Source organism: Acomys minous (genome assembly GCF_964271855.1).
Source record: "Acomys minous genome assembly, chromosome: 11".
Taxonomy (NCBI): domain Eukaryota; kingdom Metazoa; phylum Chordata; class Mammalia; order Rodentia; family Muridae; genus Acomys; species Acomys minous.
Window position 1 is genome coordinate 108,437,879 of NC_140492.1, and position 26,812 is coordinate 108,464,690.

Here is a 26,812-nt window from a genome sequence, read left to right on the forward strand (position 1 = left end):
AGCACAATTAATGCATTTAATGCAACTGAACTGTCCACTAAAGAATAACGAAGATAATCATTTTTTGTATACATATTTTGCCACAATTTATATGTTAGGAAAAAATCAAAGAAAACATATCACATTGTATTGCATTTAGTATTGGGAGAAATGAACGACCTCACAACCTGATATATGAGCAAGGTGCAGTCAGGTGACAACAGTCTTACAGGTTACTTGTGGGTTCCTTGCGAAGTGCAAATGTAGCTGCAGGACTGTGGGTGATGGTAACACTGCCTACTGTGAGCAAAGAATAGACAGAAAGAGAGTAGGGGTGTGTTGTTAAGTGTGTGTGTGTGTCGGGGGGTGACAGTCGATTGGGCTTGGCTTGGAAGACACATAAAATGCAGACTGCTACGAGAGAAGATATTCCAGGAGGAACAGACAGAGTAGAAGGGTTAGACTTTGGTAAAGTCATGAAAGATCTGTCTGGCAAAAGCTTAGAATACATGGGAAAGCATGGGAGGAGATGACGCCAGGGTGATGGACTCTGCATTTTCTTGAAAACCGATGGTCTTAGTAAGAAACAGACTTTAGAGTCACTTGTAGAAATCTGAAAACGGCAATGTTCAGATTTCTCGTGGGAGATTTGGCTTAATGGTTCCAGCACGGGGCCTGGATTAATGCCTGCCAAAGCTTCATAGAGATTTGCTTGTGCTTCCACCATCATCGGGGTGTTTGAAATGATGGAAAGTGTCATTTTAGAAATAAGAGAAACAGAGACAAGACAGACAGTCCCTAAACGACAGTTTGAGTGAAGTCAGCGGGGACAGAGAGAAAGGAGAGGAATGTACTTGAGAGGTATTCAGAAAGTGGAAATAGTTGGGCCTTGTGGTATGGTAAGCCAAAGACTAAGTAAGATATTAGGCCTGGCTCACTTAAGTGTGTGATCTGAGATCTGCCAAGACAGCAAACTTTGGTATATGCACGTCCGGCCTTCAGTATTAGACCAGACACTCAGTAACTGCTGGCTAAATGAATACTAAACCCCCAACAAACTAATAGTTATGTAACTGTGGGCGGGAAGACAAATGAGTGAATAATAGTGGTTTTCCAGGACAGACTTTCTTACTCTTCAGTTTTGGAGAAATCTAAGTGCCCTGAGACAGACAGAACAGGCAGCTATAGAAAAAAAATATGGAAAGACAAAAGAGACATAAAAGAAAAATGCTACAAGTTTAGAGTGTTTGGGGTAGGGCTCCAGAAATGGCAGTTTCAGCTTTCCTCTAGAATTCAGAGAAATGGTAGCACAGAGCTACAGCAGCGACATGATTCGATGTGTCTGAAAGGCAAACTGGGAAAGTTCCAACTCAGGAGGCAAGGGCGAGCCATGGCTTTGGGGCAGGGACTGTCCAGGAACTTCAAGACCATGATCTTTTGGAAGAACCTACAAGCAGCCCACGGGGTAGGATGGATTGAGAAAGAGGGAAATTTAAGTCAAGAAAATCAGAAGGCTGCAGTTAGGCTAGGGGCAAAATATTACAAGAAACCAAATGAGGATGGCCAAAGAAAGGAGGGAAAGGCGGGAGGCATGACAAGGGATATGCATGTTAAACAGGTGAACACACATGAGCTGTTCACGATTCAGATGTGGCAGTCAGAGCTGGCTTCATCGTCCACCCTGAGGGATGCGTTCTATTGTAACGAGAAGGAATTATGTCCAGAAGGTCAGCAGTCTCAGGTGAAGATAAATGGCTTCTGGGTGGGGGTCTAGGTGGGATAAATATTTTGAGTACCTGGAAGTGAAACAGCCATTTACAGAACAAAGCCAGAGATTTAAATTTGGGAGCCATTTTATCTAAGTGATAAATGAATCTATGAAAGTGAATACAATGACCGAGGATAGGACTTGGGAAAGCGTTGCTGGTACCCAAGAGAAGAATCTGGAAGATGTGCCTTTCAGAAGTCAGGGAATAGAGCCTCAGAAGGCTGGAGGGAGGGACTACAGTTGTCTAGAGACTCTGAGATGGAGGCAGATGAGCACTGATACATCAGGAAGTGTAAGCATCCGCGTGCCACTTGCAGCTGACTGGACCACAGAGGGAAGCCCAAGGATGCAGATGCAGGTTATTTCCATATCACCTTGATAGTAGACCTGCATTGTTGACTGTATGGCTCCTGGGGCTACTGGCATTTCCTTTTAATGAGCTCACTCCATCACCGTATGCTCTATCAGTGATGAAATAACTTTCACCGAAACAACTGTGCAAGAGGAGCTATGTACAAACAGCATCAGAACGCTGGTGTACGAAAACGTAAGTGTGAACAGCTTCTTCACCCTTGCCCAGGACTCAGCATTTCTTGCAGAGCCATCAGTATTGAAACAACTGCTTTGTTGGACTCTGTATCAACCACAGCTGTGAACGGCAATTAGGTAGATATCACACAGCTGTTAACTGAATGGTCCTCTGGAGACGCCAACATCAGTGCTGCTTTTACCAAACACTAAATCCACTTGCAGATGTGCCTGTCTCTGGACTTTTTATCCTGTTCCATTCTGTGACAGATTTGCTGGTATTTAATTAGGATACTATGATTTTATGGGTTAACATGAGAACTTTCATTTTTACATTGCCAATGCACTACACAAAGAGGTTATGTAAGCTTTCTGTGTCTCTCAGTGGGAGATAATTACTTTTCATACAGGTTTTAAAGTTGACTTTTAACAATTTATAACTAACTATCTTTTGAGTTACTGTTGTCAATAGTATTACCTCATACATAGGAAGTGTGTGAGAGCACACATGCACATGAGTACATGTGTGTTTGTGTGAGTGCATGTGTGCATATGTGTATGTATGTTATATTTGTGTACAGATGCATGTGCATGTGCATATGTATGTGTGTACATGTATGTATGCCTTCATGTATATATTCCTCTGCACGTGTTTGAGTGTAGGTATGTTGCATGTATACATGCATGTATACATGTTCATGTGTGTACATATATGTATATATTGTATGCATTTGTATGTACATGTATGTACATGTGTGTGCAGGTGTATGTGACAGATGTGGATGTCTTTCCAGAAGAATAATAAGCATTTTCAAGAAACAACATAGAGCAAATTCAAGTTTCTAAAATCAGATCCTGATATGCATATAAAATCAGCAGATAATACTAGCATAGAAATAAAAAATAAATCCCATTTGTGTTGCCAGTATAGTGCCTGTTTGATGCTTCTCATAGGAGATGAGCTATGACTATCTAATATTTAAATGTGGATCTACTCTGCCATCCCTGGTCGCTAGCAGTTGGAGCTCCATTCTGGAACTTTCCACAGGATCCCTGTCCATTTCAGCCCTGTGCTGACATTCATGACCATTCTCTGGATTCTCACTGTTCTGGAAAGCTTGGAAAAGGAACTCACAGCAGAAATGGCCCCTACTGCCAACCACACTCACGGATACCAGTGTGAAACCGCTATGTCACCACGGCTCTGCCTGTAATCCAGATTTTCCCCCAAGTCCTTTCAAGCGTTTTAATTTGAATAACCTATTTAACACATCTCCTAGAGAAGGAATAAGCAAAGTTTTCTTCTAAATATCCAGAGAGGAATGTTCCAGATTTTGTGGGCCACATGCTTCCTGCTGCAGCTACTTACCTCTGCTCTTGTGGTGTGAAAACATCATAGACAATTAAAAAAAAATTGGTCCTAGCTGTATTCCAATGAAGCTTTACTTAAGGAACATGTTGTAAGCCAAACTTTGTTCACTAGCCTTATTTTCTAGATACCTATATTAGACCCAAATCATTATTTACATTTTAAAAATGCCAATAGCAACAGAAGAAGACTCAAGCAATGCAAAGGATTGAAGTGAACAAAATGCAGAGAAGTCACCAAAATGACTTCTTGCTAACCGCCTGACAAAGAACGGTTTTGAGTGTGACCAACTTTTCTTTGGCTCAGAGCACAAGTGGGATAAACGTACATAGGACATTGCCTCATGGCCACCACTGTGGGAAGAATAGGTTGTCAGATGAAAAATTGTCACCACTTACCAATCTTGTACAGCATTGAAGGACTCTTCATTTGTGATGTCATACATTAAAATGAAGCCCATGGCCCCTCGATAGTAAGCTGTGGTGATGGTCCTGTATCTCTCCTGGCCTGCTGTGTCCTAAAAAAACAAAACAAAAACAAAAGAGTGATACCATCTCAAAAAACGAGGCCACGCACTCTGGGGATTAATGAGTTCCAGAGCAGTCACAACAACATCTAAAAATGTGTGTTTAATGCACAGCTGTCGCTGTCCTCTAGAAAACCTATACCTCTGTTCCTTCCTTCCTTCCTTCTTTTCTTCCTTCCTCCTTCTTCCATCTTTCATTTTATTCTTTTTCTTTGAATGAAGATCAAAGCTTACTCCCCACCAACCAGCATAAAACTAAAATAAAAGAAAGAAAAGATCATACAATCTGAAACTGGTGGCTCTAGACAGCTAGAGGGGGACCTTGGCTACATGACTATGTCTCCATTGTCTGTCCATGAACACCCCCATGGTATGTATGGGGATAAAAGGAACATGTCCCCACTTTTAAGGAGGTTACAGTTCAAGGTCAGTTTAGGCAACTGAAAGATGGATAGGACGCCTTCTCTAAAGTCTGATTTGGATAATCAAATGCGCACTTGAGTAACCAAACCTTTGTAAATCGAACCCTTCTAAAGCTAAGCAAGCGTGTTGGGGTTCTAGAGTTTCTCATACAGCACAGGATAAAAACAGGGGCTAATAAATGACAAGGACAAGGTATCGTTCCTGCGATGTTGGGGCTAACGTAAGATTGTAGACAGAACACAACTTACAAATGCAGAGAGTTCTGTCTGTAAAAGTCATGGCGAGTGGCAGTGACATCAGGACTCTGAGACATGCAAATCACCTAAAGGGCTCTGCTGCCCGTCATAGGCACTGCACCTGAAGACTAGTTCCATTGTTCACCCTCTTCCATCCTTTCAGGATTAGAAGAATCTTTTTTCTTTCAAGACAGTTTTTTTTTTTCTATTACACAGAGCCCTGGCTGTCCTGGACTCCCTTTGTAGACCAGGATGGCCTCAACCTCATAAGATCTACCTATCTCTGCCTCCCAAGGGCTGGGATTAAAGGCGTGCACCAGACATCATTTTTAATGTGCACACACTCTCTTTGGAGATGGTGCCTTTAGCTTCCCTTTTCATAAACTTTTTAAGAACTTTTCACTTAGTGTGGCTCCTCTTCCTTGCTTATCCTTAATATGCCTCTTTTATAAACAGAGTATGGATATTACCTGTAAGATCTAGTAGGCCTCATAGGGAGCAGTCATTTGTTGTTAGGTGATGTAAAAACAGCTTCCTATATCATCAAGATGACATTGAGGTCTCATGGGGTCCATGCTGCATGTTGACATCCACCCGGAGCCAATCTTCCCAGTTGGGTCCTAACACCCAGCAGGTGCAGTCAGGAGGTGCATAAAATTACGCACAGATCTTTAGTATTTTGTGCAGCACGTTCTTCTGCTACCTCAGGTTTAGGGAAGAGAGCTCCAAGGAGGTTGGGCTCAGTGAATGGGTGTAAGTGCAAATAGAACCTACTTAGCCAAGAGTGCGTCTTCACAAAGCCAATTAGAACACCTGCTTCTCTGGAGAGGCTGCGGCTGGCCTAACTAAAGGTCTTATTAGAGAAGATAAGGGTCCAGAGACAGGACGGAGCAGACTAGAGCGTTCCAATGCACAGCGATGAAGGAGAGCTCATAAGGGAGCATTCAGAACACAGGAAACAACAGAAAAGGAAAGCACAATGGGAAACACATCTGCGTTATGCCATGGAAAACAAAGATTAATATCTTTAATAGGTAAAGTAGTATTAAAATCATTAGGAAAAAATGTACATTCTAATCGTCTGTGACTAATTAGTAAGAAGTCAAATTCTAACCAGAATAATAGGAATAAAAAAGGGTTTCTTGGCAATTATGTGAATATTTTATTGTGTTTCATTTAATGTTTTGTAAATATTATGAAAATGTAGATGCCTAAGATATCAACTATGTGTAATGAGAACAGAAAGAAGCTAATATTGAGTCTTTTTGTGTGTTCTCAGAAAGTTATGAACTTAATTTAGTTACCAGTATCTGTAACCATGAAACAAAGATGAGAACATACATATAATGCCACAGCCAAACTCCCGGGGAACATGTTTAAAAGGGTAGTCAGGGACATGGTAGCACAGTTTGTCCTTCTGGGGAGCAGAACCCCTTGTTACTAGACAGATTATTTACAACCCTTTCCACTTTCTTCCTGACCACACATTGTTCAGAACATCCTGTGTATAAATGCAGCTTGCCCCTGCCCCAGCCCGCTGTCAAGTATCTTCAAACAGCAGCATCCTTTTCTTTCTGGGCATAGACTGACTACCACTGGTGCAGACTAACAGTGCCATGCCCGCTCCCTTCCTTGCACAACACACAGGGTTTCTCTCATTTTTCTTAAGAGAAAAACCGAGAAAGACTGGGGACACTGAGAAAGGTGACCCGGACCTCTGTCAAGTGTGTATTCAACACAGCCTGCTGATAAATATGTTGAAAAACTGTGGCTTTAATGCTCCAGCCTTTTCTGGTGATGATAAAGACATTTACTGTAGTGTCATGAAAAGCATCAGTTTCACATTGTGGGAATTTTTAGTCACAGAGAGAACAAAATTCATGAAGTCATTCCACTTTAAATGAAACGTTACAGGACAATGCTAAAAACCACAGAGTTGAGTAACCATTACATATCTAAATTGTGGAAAAGGACAGATAGAGAAATAGCTTTCAGGAAAAGGAGGAGGAGGAGGAGGAAGAGGAGGAAGACAAAGAGGAAGCTTTCAGATAGAATTTAAGTCACAGTAAGGGGCCAGATCCCCAACATTATACTGCCTGAAATCAGAAACACAATTCAATCAGAACTGTTTGTCACCAAAGCTTCAGGGAGAACAAGAAATTGTATCAAAGAAGGCAGGAGTACTAAAAAGCACAAATAGGAAGATTCCTCCCAATATGACAATAAATATAAATATAAATATAAATATAAATATAAATATAAATAACAACATAAACATGTAACCTAATTTAATACTTTTACATCAAGCTGTATCCATGTTGGCTTTGGTATTGAAAAGAATTCCAGGATTGCAAACTTATTAACCTGTTTTTTTAAACCTTTCTGCTATAAAAAGTACATCAGGAAAACACTTCACTGCATTTGGCATTTACTAATGATGATAAAAGATTATATTTAAAATATAGGAACGGCTTATAATATTAAGTGCCACTAATGTAATTAAACATGAATAGCCCAGAAAATGGTTCACAAAATGGCGTCTCTCCTCACTATGGGCAGAAATTTTTGGTGTTGTTCTTCCCCCTGGTTGATTAGCACTTGGGAATATCTGTTGTTTTCCTATAAATGTTATCTTCTCATGATGAAAACAAATGTGATTAAGAATCCCTCATGGAGAAAAACCAAGGATGGGAATGTAACATGAGAAAAGTTTCTTCTGTAAGTGATATTTGTCTTTCTCTCTACATATAAAGAAAAAAATCTCTTTTATTATTTAAAATATTTTGCTATTACTAATCATATTTTCAGGAGATATTCTTGATATAATTGTGAGGTTGATAGGAAATCCTTGACTATCTGTCAAAAAAAGACCTGTAAAGTGAAAAATATTAGCATCTTGATAAAAAGTAGTTAAGAACCTTTTCAGTTTGAAATGTACCCTCTCTATCTGTCTTTGCCTTCAGTGGCTTTCCCCAGTAGAACTTTCTCTTAGTTGCATGCACAATACGGTTAAAGCATTCTGCAGTCAAGCAGAGATAGTGTACAGCTTTAAGACTGTGGAAATAGCTTTCATTTGCAAAGTATGGGTTACTTTGCAAATTGTTTCTTCTTCCCTACTTATTTCCATATCAAATTAAAGGGAAAATGGAATGATCTATTAGTGAAGAAATGTAGCTCAAGTAGTATCACGACAATGAACCGATGTCTGCACACACACACACACACACACACACACATGCATGCACACACAAATTAGACTGAAGAACAGAAACTCCTGGAATAAGATAAAGCAGGCAGTTTTTTTTTTAAGGTGGAGAAACCAAGTCAAAATGCATTAGTATTAGTTGATTGGCAAAAGTAATTTAATTAAGATAAATGAAGTCATATATAATAACTCAGGGAGAAATCAACAGAAGTGAGGGGTAGGAACACTGTAATCCAGACATAAAGCCCACTTCCTCCAGTGACTGTCCAAATGCACACAAAGAAAGTGAAATACGTATTCAGTAATTTAACATTATCATTATTCTGGCAGTACTAATGTAATAACTAATGCATTACTACATTTTTACATGAAGGAATTGTTTGAGATAATTAAGGAAAATTAAATCGTGGCAGTATAGTTTAATATTAATTCATCCATCCACCTACCCAAAGAATCTCTAATAAGCATTTATTGATAGGGATGGCAAAGATACATTACATCTATCTACTCTAGGCAGAGTTTAAATACTGCAAAATGTTACCCATTAAAAGAAATTTATCAAGCAGAATACCATTGTTCCAAAAATAAAAGATATCAAAATTGTAAAAATTTTGGCAAAGAACCAGGCACCATAGTGGTTCAAATTGGAGACAGTTTACTGAGAGATGGAGCCCGTTGGTTCAATGCCTGTTGTGGATTGGCTACTGTGAAGTTTTCATCCTAGGCTCTGTGAATGTGACCTTACTTGAGAAAACGGTCTTTGCAAATGCAATCAAACTTGAGTGATGCCATGCAAGAATAGGTAGCCTCTACTCCTGTGACTAGAGTCTTCATAAAAGGAGAGACACAGGGCTGGAGAGATGGCCCATTGGCTCAAGAGGGGAGACTGCTCTTGCAGAGGAGCTGTTTAGTTCCTCATACCCGTGTTGGACAGCTCAAACGTGGCTAGAACTACAGTTCCGGGGAGATGTGATACCTCTGGCCTCTGCAGGCACCCGCATTTGCATGCACATATCACCCTCACACACATGCAGTTAAAAAATAATTAAAAAGTATTAAAACAAAAGAAGACTCAAGGCACAATACACATAACTAAGAAAGCTCTAAAGACATAGAATGGGATCGGAACAGCGCATCCGTAAGAGAGGCTATGCTGAGACCCTCAGGCACTCTCTAGAGACTACAGGACAGGTAGGAAGATCATTGCTCCTAGACTGCAGAGAGCAAGGCCAGGCCTGCACTGCAGAGCCAGATGTGCAGCCTCCAGAAGTGTGAGACAACAACTGCTGGCTGTTTAGCCCAATCAATTTGTGATACCTCAATGTGACATGAGTGTAGCCACTGATCCCCATTGTCCGTCTTTGTTAGAAGAATGAAAGCAATATAAATTTCACAGCTATCTACACAACCTTTATTAAGTTACTGCAGAAAAAAAAAACTAAAGAAAATTAAATGTAGGCTTACAGAGATGTCTAAACACAATCTCCCTGTGACATCAGGGAAAGCATGATGCTAAAATACAATACCGTATTCTACATAGGAAAAGCTAATCATATAAAGAGATGATTTGATATATCCTACTCTTTTTAAAAACTGGACTGACTACAGTACCTATCTATTCTAGTAATTATGTCCTAGTAGAAAACATAGCAGTGCTATTTGTTGTGACAAAAGTTATGTTTTCCTTCACATTTGAATTTTATTCCTAAATGATTAAGACACTGCTTAAAAGAAACAGTTAATGTCATAACATACATGGAGACACAGCTCCTTCCAACATCAACATAATGACCACACATCTTACTTTATGTTAATTTTCTCAAGTTGTATTTAATTTTTCATTTCTACAAATAGGCATGAAGCAGCATTCAATTTAGTCTTATGAAAATAGCAAACAAAAATAGAGTCTTAAATATTTTATGCCTTCTTGCTGCATACTTATTTGGGGAAAGAAATAAGAACTTTTTCTTTATCACAGTCATCCATTAAAATAAAATTCACAAACCGCTTCCCCTTACTGACCTTGTGCAAACAATCAGTGTGAATCCATTTACGCACAGTTTCTTATACATACGCATTTGTGAAATGAACCCACATTTTAGAAAAGAATAGTTAATAACCTAGTCAATCTTAGTGTACTCTTAACCTACTATGGGTGAATCTTATTGATCAGATTTAACACGCTGTAATGTTTAACTCTGAGATACCAAAGCATTCATTTTGCAGTGGCATCTACTTCTAACCAAAGCCTAATAAATTCAGCCCGAGGCAGAAGGATAAAATTTGACCTATTATTTCATGGTAGCGTTGCCATGGCAATTCATCTTTCCTGGCAGAGAGGAACAGCCATATATAGCTCTTTTACAGGGGTCTTTGACTCTGCTGTCAGGAATACCCTGACATAGCTCCTTATTCCATGGTTCTGCTTAGGAAATTCAGAGACATTTTTTAAAAAAGAAAACATGACTTAAAGACTCACTTTATGATCTTAATAAAATTTGAAACCCAAACTGTATAAAGGCATTTTTCCCCCTCGTTTGATTTAAAATTTTTGTTTTCGCTTTGTTTTCCTGTGATTGTTTAGCACAAAGACAAGGAGACACCACTTTTACCTTCTTCCTAATTAATCTTTTTGACATGCATCTTCCCAGGAGGCTTTTGATTATACTCAGTCTTTTGAAATCCTGAGGCATAAATACATAAACACGGGCAATTTTCAGCTTTCAGCTAAGGTGGCTGAATATTCATTTTCATAGGACACAATACAAAATGCCTGCATCAGATCAAACGCAGTACACTCACAGGGCAACGGGCCTTTTTGTGCGACTTCTACCTTAACTTGGCCACTAGGATTCAAAAGCCGTTCCTCACAAAGGATGGGGCTTTCACTCACACGAGCCAGGAGCCTGGCTTCTTGGATAGTACCTTCTCAAGCAATGGGGCCGTTGATCTGCACTGAACGGGAGTAATTGTCACCTGGAGGACAGCCAATTTGAGGAGGGGGAGGCAGACGAAAGAAATCCCCCACAGGTTAGCATTATGCTCTATTACACATATCCCCCCCCCCCCCGAAATAATAAACACCACAGCAGGAGTTGTGCAGTTAACCTCTCACCAGAAAGCCTGTCTCATGGACAAGTGTTGAGTAATATAAGATATTTTAGTGGGGTAAAGTGGGGGTAAAGGGAGGTTAAACTTTGATTCCTTGGCACTGTGCAGGGAGAACCTTGTGTGTCTCCCAGAAGGTATGAGACTGAAACCCAGCACTGTGCTGTAGGATTGGTGCCCCCAAAGCAGTCAAGAGAGAACTGAAACTCATGTCTGTCCAGGTAGGTGGGCTTCTCTTGTCCCCCAACACTCCTTCAGTCTTTCACCAGGAAATGAGGAACAGAAAGTACGAATGGCTCCGCACACCCCTCTTCTTGTTTTACTAGCAGTCTGGGAATCTTGTTGGTTTTATGACTAGATGACCAGGCATGAATATGAACTGTCAAACTGAGTGTGACAACGGTGACTTCAGATTCAACAATCCTGAGCCTTTGTTAAATGTTTTTAAGTGGACCTCATATATGTTTACCTTAAGAGAAGTTTGAGGTAGACTCTCAGCAAAATTGAGAATAAGATACATAGAGAGACTCTGTGTGCCTCCTTTCCCACACATGCCACGAATCCCCGACTGTGAACACAATTAACCACAACAGCACATTCATTACAACCTGTGAGCCTACACTGACACATCATGCCTCTCAGTCTTTACAACCTTAGAGTCACCTGTGATGTCACAGAGTCTATAGGACACATCCGTAATGATGTGTGTCTACAAGTATCATTCATTACCTTTAAAATGTCTTCTGCTCTGCCTGATCTTGTTTTAAGCATAGGAAAAGTGACAGGAGGCCGGTGACATATATTTAGGTCATGGCTCAGGAAAGGGCATAGGCAGTTGGGCAGAACATTGTTATAAATAGTGGCGCACAGTGAAAATGGGTCGGGGAGTGAGCACATTGACGGGTTTTATCATTGAATATTTCCTCCTCACTTCCTCTCTAAATTTGGACATGTTGAAATATTGCAGAGATTTCTCTGCATATGAAAATTCAACAGGTTCTGAGACTGGGCAATATAAACCCAAATCCACTTTTGATCTAGCATCATATGTGGACGAGGGAAAGGATACTGAGGGAAAATTCTTGTTTATGCTAGAGCAGACTTCATGATCTGGAATGGAAGATGAATTTTTCAATTTATAACCTGATAATTACTACATGATCTTAGGTAGTTAAATTCCTTTGAATTTTACTTTCAGGCTAAAAAAAAAAGTCATTATTTACCATTTCAAGGTTGTTAGGATAATTAAAACACATATATTAATGTAAGGGTTTCCTCTGTGTATCACGTGCTCAGTAAATGGGAACACACCAGGCCTTGCAGCAACACATGGAGAGAACTGGGGGGAGCCATGCTAAATTCAGCCATGTTAGAAATTCTGGTGCCGGGCTGGAGAGATGGCTCAGCGGTTAAGAGCACTGACTGCTCGTCCAGAGGTCGTGAGTTCAATTCCCAGCAACCACATGGTGGCTCATAACCATCCACAATGAGATCTGGTGCCCTCTTCTGGCATGCAGATGTACATGCAGGCAAAATACTGTATATTTAATAAATAAATATTTAAAAAAAAAAAGAAAGAAAGAAATCCTGGTGCTTAGACTGCAAGCTGTGACCTTCGAGTTGTTGACCCTTGCTGAAGGAGGTCTTGTGTTCTAGGCTTTCCTTGGATTGACTACCCAGAGAAATAGGGAAGTCCTTACAGGGAACCATCCAGAGGATTAAAGAAGTTCTTACAGGGAGCTATTCAGGTGATTGTATTCTTGCCTGGGGGCTAGGGAGAGTGGGATTACAATAGATCCTGTTGACCTTGCTATATAAAGTCTTACTCCTCTGCATTGAAGAGAATCTTGATCAGAAATCTCCAGGCTTGAGTCAATATTTCTCACATCTCTGTCCCCATTTTCAATCCTCACCCCCTCTTTCAGGTGAACCCTGGTTCGATTTGTCCCCAGGGCCAGGACAGAGAACAAGGGCTTTGTAGTTAGAACAGCTGGAATTCCACCATGCCTTTGGGATGCACATGCTAGGCGGGGCTGTAAAAAGGTCCTTTAGCCCTTCCGAACAGGTTTCTTGATTTCAAAAACAAAACAACACCTTATTCTTAGCAGAATCATAAGCATCAAATAAGGACAATTCTTTACACATTATAAGGTGATAGAAAGTCTAATTATCACCAGCCATATTTATAAAAAAGCAAAGAAGTGAAGCCAGCCTGCCAGATCTCAATAAGGGTACATCACTCCTTACTGACCGGTCCCCTAGAGGAGGAGAGAAAGAAAGACATTTGTCCTTCAGGATCAACCAGTATCCTCATGCTCGCTTTTCTCCTCCCGTCTGTCCTGCCATAAAAAGAGAACGACTGTGTTCAGAGATGAAACGCACAGTTAAGCTCTGACCACGACTATCAGCTGCTACTGTTCACTGGTTTCTCTAAGAATCTCTGCTCATTTTTATTCCAGTGACTACTATGATCTTTAATGAAACAAAAGACCTGATAGGATAAATGAGTTCCAGATTAAAGCACAATTTCCATACGTCAAGCCGCTTCAGCTGAAAAGAAAAAAAAAAAACCTCAAAAAAAAAAAACCCTCAAAAATAAGCTTCCGTCTGATGGATGGAGTCTCTATAGGCACATAGGAGGATGGAGCACACAGCAGGGAGCGGGCTGTGAGGCAGATCAGGGCAACATGAGGTTAACTGGATCCTCTGGGAAGCACACTAGAAAGCCAGGCCAAAGAGCTAGCCGAGAAACAGCTGGTGAGGAGACATTCTCGACATGCCTCAAAGAAGCATTCTACTGCTGTCTGAGGGTTTCTAAGGCTGTGATAAAACACCACGAGCAAAAACAACTTGGGAAGGAAAGGGTTTATTTCAGCTTCCAATTCTCAGGTCACAGTCCATGGCTGATGGAAGTGAGGGCAGGAACCCGGAGGTAGGGACTGACGCAGAGGCTAGGAAGGATGCTGCGTGCTGGCTTGCTCCCTTAGGTCTGTTCAGCCCACGCTGTTATGCCAGCCAGGACCATCAGGCAAGGGCTGGACCATCCCCTGTGCCCTGCGCCCTTCCACATCCATCATTAATCAGTAAGAGAATGCGCCACAGGCTTGCCTATAGGCAAGGGCCATTTTTTTCTCAATTAGGAGTGATTTTTTTTTTTAAAGTTTTTTACAGTGAAGAGTTACTTCATAAAATTTCAGCATTGCAAATAGAGCAAACCGGCTTAAATCCTTACAGGAAACATCCAGTGGCACAGAAAGGCATTTTCTCACATTTCAGTCTCACTGTCAACATGGTTGGTGGATTGGGAAGCGGGAAGGGCAAGACGTCCTTTTAGAGCTTGTATGCCAGACAGCGTGTTTTTCTCACTCTGTAGAAACAGGCTATGCTACCTGCACAGCTTGATGGGAGAGTCAGAGCAGAGGCACTGGTACCAAGGGACTCTCTGCAGGAAAGACTGAGGCATCCCCAGCTGGGCACAGCTCTGCCTGGTTACTCCAGCCAGAGGCTCCCGCTGTGCTAATAAGGCTAGGCTGCGACCCCTGTGCTCTTCCCTCTGCTCTAAGCCAAGGACTACAAGCTCAGCCTGCTGAGTTATCTCACAATGTGAGAGGCAGGCAGATGGGCCACAGGGTAAAGCTGGACTCGGATGAATTAATCATTCTTCACAGGAAGGAGGAGGAGGATGGCTCTCGGTACCTAAAGATGCTGCAAGCTGCTGAGGAATGTGACAGGAAGGAGAAAGGTTTCTTTCCTTTCGCAATCAACTGCTGAATTCTCATGTCCTCTTACCTCTGCTTTTCAGGGAAATAGTAGAAGACCAATCCCTTCTCACCAGTTTATTTATAAATTGCATTTGACAGTATAGCGGAGACAGTTTACTAGTGCTCAGTAAAAGAAGGGACCATAGGACAGTGACGTGTGCTAATCATCTCCACACTTGGAGCTGGTGACTTTGGGCAAATGAACCAACTTCTCCACATTTTTGTTTTGTTTTTCAACTAACACATGAATCTTTTGAAATAGGAAGTTACGGAGACCAAACATACAGTCACGTAAACTGGTTAGCCCAGGTCCTCATGAGACATGATACATGCCAGGTGCCTCCCAATTCCTCTTTAGGTTTGTTTGCGTCTTATTTTTTCCACATATATGCTTTGAATTTTAAACCTATTACACTCTTCACAGAACAATAAAAATATTAATGTGGTATCTAATTTGCGAATTGACTGAAAATCAGAAACCTAATAATAAAACATGCAGGGCTCAGTGAACTGATAACTTGCACAATGCTATGCATTCTACAAGAGATTTGAATGTAAGATGTAAATTACTGATAATTTTGCCTTGTAAAACAATAGGGTATTGAAAGGTTAATGTTGCAGGTAACTGCTAAAAACATTGGATGTTCAACATCTGTACAAGGACAAGGTCCAAGAAAAAAGATTTTAATTTTGGGGGCTAGGTAATAACTTTCAGTCACTGATGTTTTTAAATTAATAGCCTATGAAAAGAAATAGAATTATCAGATCAGGAATTTATTTTTCATTAATTATTGTAATCACTGTGGGCCTTGGGAAATCAGGATGATTAGTTGCTTATTTCTAAATAAAAGAGATAAATTTGGGCTGGGTGCTGAAGGCAGAGCTCTATGAAGCAAGCCTAAGGCCATTACTCTACAAAATGGAGCTAGATCTGACTGATCTCTACCCTAAATTAGTGTAAAATTAATATTTATTATTATTTTTGTGACCATGAGCTACCCCCAACACAAGAGGCTTGTCTTATTTATGCTTTTTTTTATATCATCCAATACTGCTAGCATCTGACAGTTTTTATTTAAATTTCTAACAGTTACCTAAATTGCCCTAGAAATATCATAAGAGTCAAACAAACAAACAAAACAACCCTCCCTTTGATATTTGAGGGACTGACTGAAGAGTGCTATCTAGTACCTCCACCCTTCATTGGTAGATGCACCACACTGGTACCAGGGGGAGTATGACAGCAAGAAATGGTAGGTTGAGCAATGGGGCCAAATGCAGCCAAGTGGCAGGAAAACGGATACTCACGCGTCAGCATGGGGGCAGGTAAAATTCAATTTGTCCCTTTCCCAGATAGAAGTTGGTGAATTTAGGACTCACAGGGCTCTTTTCCAAAGAGAAAGAGGATAGAAAAAGAGAACACACAGGAGGCATGGGGGGAGGGGCGGGGGAGGGATGGAGGAGAAGGGGGGAAGGGGGCAGAAGGACAGGAATGCTTGGGAATAAGTTATTTTATGCGTGGAATCCTAAAGCAAAAGTGGGCTTTGTCAAGCTCTATTCTTGAGCCCAATGTAAAAGACTTATATTTTCCTTTAAAATATGACTTCTCTTAGCTTTACTGACAGCTAGAAATGTCCATTAAAACATTCTTTTTTTCCTTAAACCACAGGTATTAAATTCAAGTAGATTTTACTTCCTGTCCTGATAAAAGAATCTAGATTTTATGGTATAAAACTTTCTGTCAATATTTTTAATAGTTTATGGAAAGACGTTAACTCTTTTTAGATGTCTGCAATGAAATTCAGTTATGAGAAGCTAATTTTCGTCAGAAGTAAAGCTTTCTTTGCCTGTTTAGAGGATCAGAATAGTGAAAGAATCTTATGACACTTATAGCTAAGCTATTTCTTATTTGTGCTCAAAGTAGTGTGAGAGCCAACATTCCCCTGAGAAAAATTCAATTTCATGACATATAATGAGATCCTAAATAATCAGATGGATACAAAACATTATGGAAGATCTAGAAAAAAATATTTAAATCATCGTGAAAAACAATATATTTCTGAATATGACATTGTCCTGTAATATGCTTTATTTTTACAGGGAACATAGTGAACGGAAATTCACAGTCAGTTACCAATCAGTGTTTTCTCTGGGCAACTCCAGTCCCTAGGGATTACTTCATTAATTTGTAGAGAGCACAAGAGTGGGGCGACATAATATAGTGGATGCTCCTCATTCAAACTGGGACAAATGTCCAATCAGAAAGTGAACAGAGGACAGGACAACAAACAAGCCATGTCCGCTTTAAACCTCTGAGAATATGACAACCAAAATGTCCAGGGAAACAAAAAGTCATTTTACCAGCTCTTCATTTTTCCAGACTTTAAAAAGATGAATGTAGTAAAAAAAAAAAAAATGGAAAAAGGAGGTCAGCAGCAAACATATCCAGTAGAGACTATTTTACATTCTCTCTGTATCTTGGTACCTTGAAGAACTCTGCATGTAAAATTTTATTCAGCTACTTAACCCCCTCCTAAGTAAGGAGAATTCTTTTCTATTCAACATCTAGAGGGCTCATTTTTGTTAGGGTACTTCGATTTGGAGGCCTTGCTGCTTTCACTTATCAGAATATTCCAGCAGGCATACTTATGCATTGAAGCCACAAATTACATGCAAACTCCAAGGCATATGCAGTGAGTCAAGGAGATCCCATTACTCTGCAGTTTTCACAGTGACCCCAAAACTGGGCTTGTTTCTTTTTAAGCACCAAAATATGCTTGTATAAAGAAACTGATTTCAGGATTTGTCTACTGAGAGTGAAGTCGCAAGGATTAAAACATCACTGAGAGTAAAGTCAGAAGGATTAAAGCACCACTGAGCATGTGGAAGCAATGCCTTGGAATAGGCAGTCCAGATACAGCAGAGCAGAAGGTAGGGAAGGCTGTTCTCTGGGTATTAGAAAGTCTTCTATCCAGGTTCAAGTCTTCCAAGACCAGATGTAAGATGTAGTCATCTTGTCAGTTTCCTTGATTATGAAAAGGCATCATTGAGTCATGTATGTTTCAGGATCTGTCACATCTAAAGAATCTTTGTGGGTTTTTTTTTTTTAAGGAATTGATCTCTGGGGAGAATTTATATTGATACTGTTGGGTCCCTATAGAGCTCTATTGTTGGATTCATTTTTAAAGACCTTAGTGGTTTTGGTGCAATGAACAGCAATTAACTAAGCATAGAAACAGGTTAAAAATAGCAATCCCTACAATCGCCATTGATGACTGACTGACTGAGCAGGCTGCTATAGCTTTGGGTACCAATGGTTGCTGGAGCCCCAAGAAATTCTACAGTGGGTCCTCTATGGACTTCATTTTAAGACCATACTAGTGACTTGAAAGAACTAAGTGATTTCTCTAAGATTCCATTTAATGTGGAGAAACTGCTTCAAGAGGATGTTAAGTCATAATGATCAACTCAAATACAAATGCCTAGTTATTAAAATAAATTTGGTGTGATTCATCAGGAGTAGTCAATTTGTAAGCCACCTTTTTTTTGAGACAGTGTTTCTCTGTGCAGCCTTGGCGGTCCTGAACTCACTTTGTAGATGGGGCTGGGCTCAAACTCAGAAATCCACCTGCTTCTGCCTCCCCCGAGTGCTGGGATTACAAGCATGTGCCACCACTCCTGGCAAAGCCACATATTATTTCTACATCAGCCCTTTATTTATTCAAAATTCTTAACATTCTTCTTTCTCATAGAAACTCACTTTCAGTTACTATGTATCATAAGCACTTATTAAACTACCATGAAGATTATTTGGGTTTTTTTTCTGTCAGAAAATTCTTGTTTACAACCCTTATTGACCATTAAGATCAAAGCTATTCAACAATGTAGGGAATTCTAGAGTACAAACTTAGTATTGTCAGAGTATATAAAGCTAGTTCTTGCAACAGAAAAATTAAAAATATGCAAATATTAATAGTCATTTCTATAGGATTACTTATAGGGGTTTCTGTTTATTCCTATATATGTCCTTTTCTAAAGCAAAGCGTTGAGTTCTTTTGGGTAGCATAACTATAGATATTTTTATTTCAGGCCCCCAAGCCCCATCATCTCAGCTTGTTACTGATGTAAAAAAAACCTCAGGTTGACCATAAACTATGTTTCTGTTCAACATATCCTATGGCCTTATTAATCAGCAAGAATTCCTAACCATAACCCCAGCTGCCCCCAACTAGCAGGCACATTTTCAAGGTTAGCTAGAACTTCTTGTTAGCAAAATAACTTGAGTCAGAGCCGACTTACCCTGTTCCACCAGCCACTCCCTGTATGAGCTAATTGCAATTTTCACCTTTAAATACAACTTTCCCTCAAGGATGTGGTTCAGCTCTTGAACTGGGCTCAGAAAATAAAGCTTCTACATCTGAAGTGAGTTTTCTCAGCTTCCACCCTGAATGCCCCCAAAAGGCTACTAGGTTCTATTGTGATAGTCTCTTCAGAAAGAGAACAAAGGAAAATGAGAAGGAAGAAAGTAGGGTAAGAAAGGAGAGGAAAAGAAGGAAGACATGGATGTGTGTGTGTGTGTGTGTGTGCGCACGCGCGCACACGTGCTATGTTATGATGAAAGAGATATATATGTTTGATCATCTATTGAAGTCAGAAAATATTGAGGCTATTGCTGATCCTTTGCAAGTCATGAGTGCCCCATGAAAAGCAAAGGCCAGACTAGACTAGGTTTCGAGTTAGAAGAGGAGATCACTCTGGCTCTGTGTTGGCTCAGTTTATTAACAATTAAACTTTATTATACAACCCAACTAGCATATACAAGAAGGAAAAAAAGGTTAAAGGGACAGAAGATTAAAACCTCCTGGAATCCGTTCGGCAGGACGGGTCCTTAGGTGTCTCAGTCCCACGAGCTGGTCCGGTCCTTTCCTCTCTCTCCGCGCCTTCTTCCTCTCTCCTCCTACCTCTTCCCAGTCATATGCAAAGGGCGGTCCCTTCTCCCTTCGAGGGTCAATTAGGAAAACAATAGCCACGGTGGGGTTCCTAGGTAGGCTTCCTGAATTCCAAGCCCAGGAAGGCTCCAAACAGTCTCTCACAAGGTATTCATGGTGTGCCTCAAGGGTAAAGCCCGCCAAGACTGCTTCCACCTGAGACAAAGCTTAATCTTTCCTATAGCTCTGTGATGAGCAAGGACAGGGTTTCTATCAAGTGTCTGCTGCAATCCACAATTCTCTGAATGGACTACATGACGAGAGGGAATTTACAAGTGATTTTATTAGGGCATCTAGATATGGAGGCTATTCTGGGACATCAAGGAGTCTCAACTTATTGGGGTATCACAAACGTCCTTCAGAGGAAGAGAGGAAGGCATGAGAGCCACAGATGTGACAATGATACAAAAGAAGGGGAAGGCCAGGCCTGAAGAGGCAGAAGACATTGGAGGAAGCTCCAGGAGCACAGGAAAGCAGATTGGTGTCTAGACATGGGATTGGTGTCTGGACATGGGGTTCTTCTTGGGCTCTCCCAGAAGAGCACAGCCCTGCATGTCCACTTTGGATATTCCATCTCCAAATCATCAAAATGATAAGTTTGAGTAATTAAAGCCACTGCGGTTGTGATTAATGTGTTATAACACTACAACTAATACAAAGCCTATGCGAGTACATTGTCTAGGAGGAAACTAAAAGCTAAAAAGTACATTAAAAAAGAAGCAACGGCAGTAACCTGGAGAGACTGGCTCAGTTACCTAAAGAGTGATGGAAGAGGCTCTAAGGGGGAGTTGAGGTACAGTTGGTGAGACACAGAGAACAAGCAGATGTCAAATGTGATGGAGGAGGAAGTGTGGGTATTGCCTGAAAGATCGTGACAGGCAACTTGTTTTGGTTACTGGTAGGTCATCCTTGGTGGAAGACTTAGACTAAGGAAAGGATGCCTAGCCATGTGAGGTCAGGCCATTCCGGAAACTTTTGGTAAGTAGTAGTAGTAGTCTCTAGGATACACTTCTAAATTCCTAAGGACTTTCCTTTAATGCAGTTGAAAAGAAAAAGGAATGGGGCAGTAGTGCCAGAAAAGTTGTCTCAGGGAGAGTCTCATCAACACAGGGTGACAATAAGGAGATCGTCTTTTGGGGGGTTATTTAATCTTGTTCATATTGGAATGCAATGCCACTGTCACCTCAATATCACTACATAGGTATGAAACAAAACCGAGCAGCAAAGACTTCATATGCTGTCATCTCCATTACATTTCCTGTTCCTTTGAGGTAGGTGACTAAACTGCTCTTTGCTGTGTAATGGAATAATTCTTACAATTTGTTCATTGCTTTGTTGTGTACATGGCATCATTTTAAATGCATGAAGCTCCAGTATTGTGTGATATTTGCACTACAAAGCTCTAGGTAGCTAAACTTATGCTTAACCTCTCAACAAAACTTCAGATACCTGCTAGAGATGCCAATGCCTCAACTTCCTATTGATTTAAAAATGAGGTCAACTTACTATTTGTTTTGCTGCAAATATTATTTTATTTTTGTAAAAATGTTTTGGATTGTTTGTATAACAACACGTTGATTCTTCAGAAATATATTATCTAAACACTGAAGGACATATTGAATATTCTATTTATGAAGAATAGCAATAAAAAGCCAAAAGTCAGCAATTGGGGATATATTTAAATAACATACACAACTTCGATCTTCATTGCTATAATGGCATGCACATTGACACTTAACTATTCAACCTTTGTAAGGATATGTTCATGCTAGCTATAGCAGATGAATCTATAAAATGGGAATTTTACAGCAGTCCTATACATTCTTGGGTGTTTCTATCTCAAAGTATTATTTATTGCTGTAGCTGTAGTTTAGACTGTGATTTCTGATCTAAAAAGTGTTTGAGTCAAGAAATATTCAGAACACTGTCACATTCCATGAAAAGAACGAGACGGTTTGTTCATCAGTAAAGAACAAGACAACTCGCTCCTCAGACTCATTGCATCATGGGAAATCACTGGTCTATGGGACTGTACAGCATCTTGTTTGTTCCCCACATAGACGTCAGTGCTGAAGAGAGAAACATCTTCTGTCTTCCTTGATGCACTTTTCTTTTCCTGTGGACTTTAATATTTATTACTCAGTAGGCAGCACCCTGTGTTGGTGCCTCATAATTCTGTTTGTTTGTTGGTTGGTTTCTTTTTTTTTTTTTTTTTTTTTTGTTTGTTTTCAAGACAGGATTTCCCTGAGTAGCCTTGGCTGTCCTGGAATCACTTTGTAGACCAGGCTGGCCTCGAACTCACATCGATCCTCCTGCCTCTGCCTCCCGAGTGCTAGGATTAAAGGCACGCGCCACCACGACCGGTCCTCTCTGTTTTCTTAAGTATTTTCCCATTTGGAAGAAGAATCTTCTGCTTGCTTATGGACAAAAAACTAAGCCCACTATATATTCACCCATGACATGGCTTCTTCTAAGGCTGACCCCCCGCACTTCCCTGTCAAACCTAAACTCTAATAAAATTCTTTAACAAGGCCTACAAGGGTGTGTGAGACATACATTTTACCCTTTCCTTCATTTCTGTCATACTGATCTTCTTCCTGTCTTTGAACAACCCATATTATAATTAGCAATTATGCCAACACACGTCAATGGCCACAGTTCTTTACTTTTGTGTATCCTGAGTGAATCTTATGTACAAGATCAACAGCACTAACATCTGAAGTAAGTTAATTATAAAACACAAAATTTGCCCCCTTCACTCTCTTTGGATTGGATACTCTTGTTTTGTTTTTTGTTTTTGTTTTGGTGTTTGTTTGTTTTGTATCATTTCTCAGTTTATACCACATTCATATAAATCGGAAATTCTTAGAGGAGATTTTCTAGCATTCATATAATTAATATTTCCTAAACGCAAGAAAAGTCTTAGCTGCCCCGGAAAGCAAATTATCAGTAGATCACTTGCTGGTGAGGGGTGGTGGTTATTCACAGACAACTAACTACTTTAGTTGTGACGCACAATTCAGTTAAGCTTTCAGTCAACTTAATTTTTATCTCAAGTTTAGCTAACTCATATCAGAAGAGAAAACAGTGACAAAGAAGAAGCCAACTGAAGTGCAACCACCATCCACCTGTCTACCGTGCACTGGTGCTAAAGGTACAAAATAGAACTTGGTATAAAAATCAATCCTGGCATGACTCCCTCTCTTTTGAAACTTGGCATAGAGTATGATTTGGAGAGTAAATGCACGTTCTGAGAAGACAGCAGGCTATTTTCGTGTCTAGTAGGTGGACGAATGAACCACAATCATTTCTAGAAGGGCTTTAACTTGTGAAGGTTGACGGAATGATTCTCTTCCTGACTAACTGCTAACGTAAACAAAGGCAAGCACAAAGCCATTATCCATCCCTGGGGAGCTGGGTTGTTACCAGCATAAAAAGTCTTTGGGTTCTTGGCTACTGAGCTAGAAACTATTTTGAGACTTAAAATTGAAAGTTTTTTTTTCCCCAACTCTATTTTGAGGATTATTGGACTTTCATCAAAACTAGTATGGTTGTCGGAAAGATCTTGCATGCATTAAAAATTCTACCTTCCTCCAATTGACTATATTAGTGGTAGTTGTCCTTTGCTGGATAATTAGATAAGCAAAGAGGTGACCTGCTACTTGTAAATTTCTTTCCAGGTCAAAAGATTTTGACAGGTCTCTTCTCTTTTTCACCACTACTGTCTGACTAGGACAGCTGGGCCCCTGAATTAAACTTGACTGTGTGTGTGCTGTGTAGGTAAAATAAATTGGGGTGGGGGGAATCAGTAAGGCAGTCAGAAACAGGCAAGTGGCACCATCTCATGCCATGGTTCTCTGGCAGGTCTCAGGCACCAAGATGCTTGAGCATCAGGGCCCTTGGCTCTTGGCAGAGACCAGTGTTAACAGGTCAGGTCTCAGCGCGAGACCTTGAAGGCTTGCTTGCTCTCATGGACTTGCTCAGGTGACTGGGCCTTGTCCATCTTCTTCTCAGCCTCCTCCCAGGCTTTAGCAGCTCTCTGCTCTCTTTATTCACCTCTCCACTTTTGCGTGTCTCTTCTTTTTTCTGCCCTGGCAACTTTGGAACTTCTTCAGTTGCAGGCAGGGGGATTGACGGTCCTTTCCAGAACTTGGTGGCCACTGCCAGGATGTCTTATAGCTCCTGCCTCTGTCCAGACTATAGTCAGGAATGAGAGACATGCCAGGGGACACCCCACTAACAGTGGACAGCTCAGGAACTCGGCCACTAGACAGAACAGAATCACTCAGGCATGAGATTGCTAGGGGGAGGAAGGCAAAGTCAGTGACAGGCCAGCATTGCTCCTCTACATCCTTATCTGTCAAACAGAAGCTGTTGATGTACTGTGCTCAGAAGTTTGGGCTGGAGGTGGTAACCAGGCACTGGATACAAGCTGGGCTCTTCTGGATTGTATCATTGGGCATTGGAAGCCAGGAACTAGCAGGTTCGTGTGCACTTGGCTGGCCTCTTCAGATGGCAAGCTGCCTCCAAGTTATCTGTCTCTTTAGCTACCAAGCCTCCAGAGTGGAGCACACTTTTCAGCTGTCAGTCACTTGTCCTTCTCCTGCTATTGTTCCTGTCTGCCTTAGTGGTGTGTTGTCTTCATGTTTCCAGCATGGCTTGCTTACTGAATGTAAGCAAGGAAAGGCCACTCTAGAAAAAGCTTTATTGAGACTCAAGTTCCAACATCAGAAGAAGCAGTGCAAAAATGTTTCCAGCCAGCTCAAGCCAGCATAAGCAGCCTGCTTACATTGCCCAGAAGGGATGTTTGGATAAATCACATCTATTGGTTTGGGGTGATCACAACTCTTCATTTTGGAGAGATCGGAGTCCTTCCTCATTGTACTGGTCGATGTCATCATCAAGGCTAATGTTTTGGGACAGCCACAGCCATGATGCTTAGTGCTCGTCACAGTAGTTCCTTCAGCAGGGGAAGAGCTTTCATTGTGGGCAAGGAGGAAATGGTCATCCAGTCAATTGACTTATGACAGATAAAAAATTCTAGTACAGATAATATCCAAAAAAAAGCATTGGTTGGCTATATCTCCAGGAGCCAGGGCAATCAGCTACAACCTTTAGTATAGTTGTCTCAAAAGGTCCAGGGAGTATTCAAGATGGCTGGTCCTGGCATATGAGCAGTCCAGTTGGCTGTTACACTAAGAATTCCATTGCTTAAGGCACAGTAAGGGAGAGTCTAATCATTGCTAATTAAGAATTTAAATTACCCCATCTTTGGTGTCGTACACAAAAATCAACATAAACTTAAAGAGCTTGTTTTCAACACAAGCAGGACCTTTAACAGCTTTTGTCAAGGCTTTAACAATGGATCCACACCTGCCCAATACCAAGGGAGAGGCATGGCCCCCTCATCTATCTCAACTTTGTTTATTGTCCTTCATTTCATTACTTACTCCTTGGGCACCTCTCCCTCGTTCACATATATGAGTACATTTATAAATACTCAACAAAATGTCTATATACATACTTTAAAACTGTATCCAGGTTAGAATTTTTTATAAGAAAAAAATGTATTATCGTGTCTGTAAAAGTTATCAAAGATTCTAACAAATCATTCCCAGCTTGCCTCTCCCCTCAGCTTACTCCCTTCCTCCATTGTTTGCATGATATCTCAGGTTCCTCTGTCACTTTCTTCCTCACATTTCTTTCCACAGCTTTCCATCTCACAACCACATTTCCAATTTGGCTTTATCTAGAAGTGATGATTTCCTTGGCTCACACAGATACTGCGATGCCAGGGCGTAAAAACTGAACACTGGGAAACTGGATGCGTGGTGTCAGCGCTACCAGAAACTTCTGTGTGGTCTGGAGCTGGAGCTCTCTGCTCTCTCCCACCTTGCAAAGAACCAGGGAGTGCTGAGGTCTCTGCTGTGAAGCTCGTGGACTCAGTTGCCCCCCCCCCGCAGAGTCAGGTGGGTACAGCCTCTGTCGTTCTTTGGTGTGGCTCTTATCCAACCTGATGTATATAAAGAGATAATGTAGAACCTCAGTCTTTTTAACATCCACTTCTCCATGTGACAGCCTTTGATGGGGTAGTGTTAGTGACTGCCCTGGGAGGAGGAAATGGCATGAGGCTTGATGGTCTTTTAACAAAATATGTAGGTGCGTTATCTATACCATGTCTACTTTGACCTCTCTCCTTAGTCAATATTCCACATTCCTTCCCTCAAGTTTTATTTGCTCCTTTGAGCCTTGATGCTAATAGTGATTCCAATATTATATGCAACAAAGTTAAAAGGGATATTGTGAGAAATACCACTCAAGGAAGGTTTCAATACTATAAACAACTCAGTCATCTTGACTCTTATATTTCTCAAAGTTATTTTTTTCTTGAAATTTGAAAATAGTTGATGTTACTTTTTTGTTTTCCTACAACAGCAGAGGATGATTGATCGTAGTGACATCCCACCATGAATACGCTTTCCTTTTCGCAGGCAAGGTGGAGCAGCGTACGTTAGCTTCCGTGGATGTAACAGTGTTCTCTCCCACTAGAACTCTAGAGCTATGTGAAATGTTGAGGAAAACAGAGTGGCTCTCTCACATTCATCTTTAAAAAACTTCCTGAAGTGATCAGTTCAATCTTTTTTTTTTTTTAATTTGTTTCATGGCAGAAGGATTCAGAGTAAATTCTTCCTAATCAGTCGGCCAGCCTCGAATGTGACTGTTTTGGGGTCAGAGGTACCACATACTCTGTCACTCTGACTTCTCCACATCCAGCTTTTCCTAGTGTTTCTAGCTTCTACAGTTTTCGGAAGTACACCAGGGTGAATCCAGCTCCTCTTGGTACCTGAGATGCAATTGACCACCTGGAAAATCAGACTTTCCTTCTGCCCAAGCATGGCTATACCAGCTGCCCTCACCTGT

The 26,812-nt window shown here is 40.8% G+C and overlaps 1 protein-coding gene across 2 annotated transcripts in view; it reads right to left on the bottom strand.

Annotated features, from left to right (window-relative positions):
• The window catches only part of RAB3C (RAB3C, member RAS oncogene family), a 204,183-nt gene that overhangs the window by 103,853 nt on the left and 73,518 nt on the right, over positions 1 to 26,812 (bottom strand). For both annotated transcript variants that reach the window (XM_084801389.1, XM_084801388.1), the window contains exon 3: positions 4,043 to 4,161. In XM_084801389.1, the coding sequence (XP_084657515.1) occupies positions 4,043 to 4,161 (119 nt within the window). The remainder of the gene's footprint in view (positions 1 to 4,042; positions 4,162 to 26,812) is intronic.